Consider the following 7,749-nt stretch of genomic DNA (forward strand, 5'->3'; position numbering starts at 1 on the left):
CAGAGGCTGGTTATAATGAGCCCTGATGGCCAGAAAGAGCGTGCCATCGTTTTGGACAGCAGCAGTGGTGCCTTGAGTGTCAGTGACCCTTGAGGGGTCCCTTGGCCATTGGGTCTCAGCAGCCTCAGCATCTCTGGCTCCTACCTGTGTCCGGGGATCCCATGGGGCGGGAGGGTCTCTAGCCAAGAATAAGCTTTTGCCTTAGGAAGTGAACATTATTGTTCCCAACTTCCTGTTGTTTCCCCACAGGGATCTACGACAGGAGGGCGTCCGGCAGGTCCATGGTAGCTGGCTGCGTCTCTCCTTTGTGTACAACCACTACCTTTTTTTTGCCTGCATCCTGGTGGTGCTGCTGGCTATCGTTCTGTATGTTCTGCGGCTACGCCGAATTCACCGTCGCCAAGCTGGAGCCTCTGCCCCTTTGGACCTACTGTGGATAGAAGAGGTGGTACCCATAATTGGGGTGCAGGTGGAACCATGATGTCTGCTCTGGGACCGAAGCATCTCGAGAACCAGAGGATGGAAGCTCTCGGGAGGTCCTGGCCCCATCCTGAGGCTGCTTTGATAATCTGTGGGGCTCTTAGTGTTGTGTTCTCGTCCTTCCTTCTCAAGACCAGCTATCCAAGAGAAGCCATAACCTGATCTGTGAAGTGATGCAGCTGAGATCCTCTGATTTAACACGAGGCCCTCAGTCGCGCCTGCCTAATGCCCATGGGGCGTGCTTCTGCCCCTTTATCAGGGAGGGTTTGGTATTGGAGGAAGGGTATTCTTGAGCTGTCCCCAGCTTTCACTCCATCAGATAAAGAAAGGAGTGTGATATTCAGCAAGAGAATACTGGCTCTGAGGCATCTGATACCAAGCCTAGTATATTTTAGGAAATATGGCAGTCTTTTCTTTCTCTGTAACAGAGAAATCTCATATGTGGAGATCCACAGCTTTTATTAATGATCCAAGGATCTTTTGGGACCAGCAGAACTTAAAAGCAACTTAAATAATGCCAATGGATTCCAGTTTCCCTTGGCAGTGCAGCTCTCATGGGGTAGCCTAAGCCTCTGGCCTAGGCTTGCTGCTAACTTGACTTAAATGAGATGTGTCTGTTCAAAGGGGTCCATTGAACTCTCGTGTTTCCTGTCTTCTGGGCATGAATCCATTTTTCCATATCAATTTGCAGAAAAGGCTAAATCTAGACATTATTTTTGCTTCTTGAGCCTTAAGAATGTGTATAGGACTATAGACAGCAGGATACTCCAGTTTTTGTTTTTTGTTTGATTGTTTTAAATTAGGATTCCTATTCCCATGCCCATTTTATCTGAGCCTCTGTGTTTGGATTCTAAGTTGCCATTTCATTTCACTGCCAAGATAAATGTACAGTTTTGGAAGGGATGTGTTTGTGTAGAAAGGAAAAGAAATACCAGGATTTGGGGGGAAAGGCAATAAAAGAAAAAAAATATTTTAATTAATAGTTTTTATCTTCAGGAATTTCTGAAGAAAGCAGAGTTCCAGGTAGGAAACATTCTGATCTAACTAGTTTGATAATTGTAAAAGGCATTCCACCTCCTCCCAACTCCCTTAACATTTCATTGAGTTAAAGAGAGAGAAAAAGGCAGAATAATTAGATTAGACTTGTTAGATCCAAAGGGACTGACCTTTATGGCATTTTGTGGAACAATCACTGTTTCATCCACTCTGCTTCAGTACCTTTGGTTTTCTTGTTCTTGCAATAATCTTTGATGATTTTTTCCTCTCAGTTTTTATGAAACTCTTCTTTAACTTTTAAAATTAGGTCACTCTGGGTTTTCCCTTTACATAATTTTTCTCTTAGTCTCCCTTTCACTAATTAAACGGCCCTTTTGGTGGTTACAAGATAGAAATACAAGTAACTGTTTGGTGAGAACTGGAATATGAAAGGATTACAACCAGGTTTCAAAAACTCATTTTGGAATTATTAGAGAAGGGCAAAGATCTCTGAATTTCCTTCAGGGAAACATTAAATGAATCGAATATGGGGATTCCATAGCTTTCTTTGAAAAATGTTTCCTACACCACAATAGACTGTTATGATTACTTTATTCTAATTCTGTCTGTTTTTCCCCTGCTTTCATATTTTAAAGTAAAAATATATTTTGTTGATATTTTAAAATGTATAAATGTGTTGAGAGGGTAGGGCGGTGATTAGCACCAATCCAGTTCCATTTTTTTTTTTTTTTTTTTTTTTTGCCTTGGCCTCCAAATGTTGGGAACATTGCCTTTAAGAAGATGAAAACTAAACAAAAGCTTTCCAATCAACTGCCAATAAATCACATTCAGTCTAGAAAATATTTGGGGGTGAAGGGTACAGAAAGGAGAAAAGTTCTTAACTATATGAAAGCACTTATTTGTGTGTAGTTAATATGCTTCACTGTGATTATTAAGTTAAATGTTTTTTTATTGTGTTTTTGTGTAAATTAGCCTTCATATTACTGATTTATTGGAAATGGTTTTTGGATTTTTTTTTGGTAAGTTTTTTTAATTACAAGGTCTGGGACCAATTATATTTTCAATCTCAAGTAAGTTATTACCTTTAAATTGTGTGAAAACATGGAAGATATCCAAATGTTATCTCTTAAAATGACCAAAAACACTTAATATTTGCTATTGGCATTTTATTTTGTATTGCATTCCTTTGTTTCTTCTGTTGACCCTTTGTCAGCTTCCAAATGACGTCTTTTTAGATCACATAAAGAACATTATTTCTCTGACAACATAAGAGCTGTTGCTATTTTTTAGGACTTGTTCATAATTGCTGTTTGTAGAGTTCAGTTTAGCTTTCACAATCTTTCCTCCAACCCCAATCTTTTGTTCTTTCTGCATTTTTCTTCTACTTGGGTACCCATAATTGGAATTTTTCTCCCCGTGAAAAGAAATAGCTTCATCAAACTAAAATGTTTTTTCACTTGCAAATTTTAATATGATCTTTGCCATTACTGATTCAGGTCAAATCCCATTACAATAAATCTTACTGTAACAAAAATGGTAATGGCATTTTCCTGATCGCAGAACAAGAGTTTTATTTTGAATAATTGGATGCAATATATCGTTTTGCTTTCAACCTTTGTCTACATATTCATTATTTAGTAAGGTAAAATGGATAAAGCAGAAAAAAAGGTGAATATTTTGTAGTTTGCTATAGTACAGGCTCAAGTAGCTAACTGATAATTCCTAATAAGTTTCCTTACTTCTAACTCTGCTTTTGGGCTGACAAAAGGATTTTTCAGAGATCTAAAACATTTCAGATTTGCTTGCTTTAGTCCTCTTGCAGTGTTTCAATTTATTCCAACCCTTCCTTTATTCTAATTCACTTTCAAGGTTCTTGGGAAGTGTTTCTCAAAGTGTGGCTCATTAAATACTGTGAGGATACAGAGTGGATCTCTGTGATTTCATTTTTATGGTGAATCCCTGGGAAAAGAAACTTTTCTCTCCTCTCTTCCAATGCAGTTTAGCAGAGAGCACTAAGAGATTTAGTCATTTGGCCAGCGTCCCCCAGCCATCATGAACCTAGGTCCTCGTGGTGGGCCTGGATTAATACCAGTGGAAAGGGTGAGGCCTGAGGGAAGAGCTGCTTTGCTTCTTTCAGATACTAGTCCCTCAAATTGATGGTGAAGACCTCATCTAACAGTAATCATTGCTGTAGAATAAAATGTATTAATATGTCATTATTCCAAGAGTTGATTCTAACAGTCTCATTTGCATAGTATAGTCTGGTTTATGTTAGCTACCTTTCATGATTATCTCAATACCTGCAATTCTCTTTTTAATGCATTTCCTTGGTTCAAATGTAATGTATTTGTAATGCTTTGCTCAAAATAGGATAATTTTCATCATTAACAAAATGTCAATAAGGTTGTTAGCACTGATTAGTGAAAACCCACATACTGGCTTCTGTTCTTCATAGGTTTCATGATTCTAATTAAGGTAAAAGTAGGCATATATTTAAAAAATTTGCCTGCCTTTATAGTCTGTAATTCATCCAGCCAGCAACATCATCTAAGGTGATTCTAGGCTAGTCACTTTCCATGTTACTGAAGAATTAAATGAGTAGTAAATTTACCTCATTAAACAATTGGACAAGTAGGTAGTGTAGAGGTCAGAGTACCGGGGCTTGGAATCAAGAAAAAAATAATATTCAAATCCAGCCAGGTTTAGAATTATCTGATTCCCTCTTATCTGTACTAAAATGTCAGTTATATCGCCTAACTGAATTTTAATTAGATTCAAAAAGGTGGCAACAGCTATAGATGATGCTTAATATTCCATTGAGTTAATCTCTATTTCATTCTCATTTTATGGCCATTTGTAGTCAAATCTTTGAGACTGTAAGTGGCTTTTTGCATTACTTAAAAATACATCCAGAATCGGTTCTTGAAAGCCAAAAGTTTATGGTTCATTTTTATTTATTTAAATTTGCCATGTATTTCACAAAGAGCAATTGATCTCAGGTGAGTCACTCCTGCCTCTGCATATGTTCCATCTCTAAAGGTTTCCTGGGCCAAACCCCTTCCAACTCTGGCCTTCTCTGCCAGTTTTTGGAGTTTGGGTTTGTTTTTTTTTGGTTTTTTTTGCTTATACCATTCTCAAGTCTATCCTGGATTTAACCAATGAGCTCAGTCTCTCCTTGGTCTTAGAAAGTGGATCTGCCCTGCTTAGATAAACAGCTAGTCCTTTTCCTTTGCTCCTGCTCTAGTTTTTAGTCCATTTTTATCATTGATAGCTATCCTTTTTAAGTGCTTTAAAATATGTATATACCCATATTGCAGAGAGGAAAGTGAAGGTCAGAAGAGTTAAATGATTTTAATAACTAGTATTAAATTGAGGACTTAAACTCAGATATTCTGAATTCAAATCTAGGTCCCTAGATCAGTGTCCCTTCTGTGCTAAACTGATAATCAATTGTCCCTGAATTATAACAACAAATATTCTTCCTTGGTCCACCTTTTGGCTATTTGTTTACAGCTCAGAAACCTTCACTAGAACAGAGGACAGAAGAAAGGATAAAGCATAAAATTTGCATCACTTCCACAGCGACTGTTCTAGTTGAAATTCTGGATACCTGAAGCAAAAATATCTTTTGGATCATACAACAGAATTATACTCTGCCTTTTAGTAAGCAAGGTGCTATGAATGGGGTGGGATATGGCTGGGTGGGTGGTCCTCCTCATGGAATTTACATCTGCTGGATAGAGTACATATAATTGTAAATAGAAAATATGTGGAAAGCAAGGAGAGAAATTTGGGGTCACCCCAAATTGTGGTTTCAAAGAGTCTGACAATTCCAGATGAGGGGCCACTTGTACAAAGGAAGACCCAACAGTAGGAGATGGGATAATTTGCCGTGATATTTTTTCTACTGACTCCAGTTTTTATATTTACACAATTGGCTTCTTAGAAATTTTATGTAATTTAACAATTTAAATGGAAACAAGTTTGCTTAAAAGTTGTTTAATGTGCAATCATTTGTATAGTAATTTCAAAAGTAAACTACTTTCAAAGTAAAACAAAAAGCACCTATCTTGTATCATACTATTTGATACTATGTATGACAAAAGATTTTATCCAGGTTTTAGGTAAAAGGTTCATAATAGATTTTTTTGTATCCCTGTATTTCTTCCCATTCTCACAGTTGCTTAGTTATTTGGGTACCTGCCATGTGGGACTTGCTGTTTCCTACCCCAAACTCACTCGTGAAGACCCCAAGATCATCCATAGTTTTGACTCTTCTGTCCCCACTGAATTCTCCCCCAAGCTGTTAAAAGGCCAAATGCACCTTCCACTAACTTTGTGTCCCCCCCCAAGACAGACAAGCAGTACCATGTCATACTGCCCTCTGCCCACTTTGTGACCAAAGAAGGCGCTTTCTGAAAGACAGAGCTGTACAGGGCAGGGGTTTGAAACATGGCCTGCAACACTCATCTTTATGGGCCAAATGTAGAGCAAATGTTGCATCCACAGGGATTCTCCCGCAGGGTTCAGTGGCCCCCATTTTTATTGGAGTGTAGTAGGGGATAGAAAGCTGGGTTGGGGGCTTGCAATACCAGGATCACATCAGTTAAGTGACACCTCACTCCCAGGTAAGTCACAGATCCTTGCATTTTTGGAATTTAGTCTCAAGAATAGAGGTTGTTAGCCCTTGGAGGCTGACTGCTGCAGTCATGTGGGGCTTTGGAAATAATGTGTGTGGCTCTGCTACAGGGACTTCATAATGAACCAAATGGCAAACTTCCAGATTTTTGGCACAAAATTTGATGGGTAAAGGTACCCAAAGGATTTGGGCCGAGGGACTCTGCTAAAACATCAGAAGAGTCAGTAGTCTTACAAAGGACTATACTCATAGAGACAGCTGTAAAACCCAAGTGGAAAATAAAACTTTTAAAACAAAAAAATTGATCAGAATAAATGCTATTTAAGTAAGAAAATAGATTCTAGTGGAGAGGCAGGCTCTAAGGATACTGGAAAAGAATGGCAGATGAAGTCAATGTTATTTCAGGTCACCCAAGTCAGATATTAAAACAGAAGGCCAAACAATCAGAGAGGGCTTGCAAGGGCCAGAGTCACCCAGTCCAATCTCTGGAAACCCCAGACAGAAAAGCAGCTTTGCCAGGGGTGAGTGTGTGGCAAGTGACAGCCACTCAAGGAAAATCCAGGCTTCCCAACTGGAAGCTTCCTTCCCTCTCTACCATGCTGGGCACACACACCTAAACAGGACAAAAGGGGGAAGAATCCTCAGAAACAGGATGGTGCTATGTGTGGGCTAGAGACCTGGTTTTGTCACAAACTGTCCGGCTTTGGACTTGTAAGTCCCTTCCCCTCTCTGAGGATGACCATTCCAAAAAACCAAACCCTCAAAATTGCCCAAAAGGGAGACCCTGCTCCTCCAACACAATCTCCTGCAGCATCCACGAGGCTCTCTATTTAGTCCTCTTCAGCACTTGGGCGTCCGAAGCTTTGATGGCCTATCACAGCAAAGTGAAAAGAGCTGTGCAAGAAGGGCTGAGGAGCAAGTGCTGCCTCTAACCCCCAACAAGCCACTTTTCTTCTCAACGTTGGAGGCCCCCAAGGCTGTAAGGTACAGAAAAAGGGCTGACCCACCCTAGTAGAGGGAGGTTCCATACCAGGTATCCTCTGCATCAATGAGATTCCTGGAATCTGGAGGTTGAGACCCCATCTTTGGGATTCTAGTTCAGTCTATGTCTATGAGGCACCCACAAAGCTGGTCCTGAAAAACTGACAGGGGAAGAACCTTTTTAAGGAGCCTCTACACAGCACCCCTAACCCAAAATCCCATCACTTTGGTTAAAGAATCGCTATTTAAGATGCTACATTACCTAGGTAACATGTTAGTAGTGTGTTTATATGGAATCATATACAAAATTTTAAAGTAGGGATTTAAAATCTTCATTTTAAAAACTAGAGTTAGTCAGGCTAGGTTATGGCCAACTGATGGCACAGCTGGGACTAGAATCCACATGTGCTGATTTTTAAGTCATTTTGCTTTTGCATCTCCTATGATAAAGCTATCAGCAGTGTTAGCCAGGAGGCCTGAAGGAATGCAAGGCAAGGATGGAGGAAATGTCAATGAGAGAGGTTACTTCCCTTGGGCTCCAGAAAACAGTGACCACCAAGGACAAAGGAGTAACTTGAGAAGAAGTTGCTTAAATAATATAAATACTTCACACTTTGTTTCCCCATATGCCATATGACTAGATCAGAATCAGG

At 39.5% G+C, this 7,749-nt stretch overlaps 1 protein-coding gene across 1 annotated transcript in view; it reads left to right on the forward strand.

Annotated features, from left to right (window-relative positions):
* The window catches only part of ENTPD7 (ectonucleoside triphosphate diphosphohydrolase 7), a 33,842-nt gene extending 31,101 nt beyond the window's left edge, over nucleotides 1-2,741 (forward strand). The window contains exon 12 of the mRNA XM_074296044.1: nucleotides 250-2,741. Within this exon, the coding sequence (XP_074152145.1) occupies nucleotides 250-481 (232 nt within the window). The 3' untranslated portion in view covers nucleotides 482-2,741. The remainder of the gene's footprint in view (nucleotides 1-249) is intronic.
* Nucleotides 2,742-7,749: the final 5,008 nt, after the last annotated feature.

This window comes from Sminthopsis crassicaudata, chromosome 2 (genome assembly GCF_048593235.1).
Source record: "Sminthopsis crassicaudata isolate SCR6 chromosome 2, ASM4859323v1, whole genome shotgun sequence".
NCBI lineage: Eukaryota > Metazoa > Chordata > Mammalia > Dasyuromorphia > Dasyuridae > Sminthopsis > Sminthopsis crassicaudata.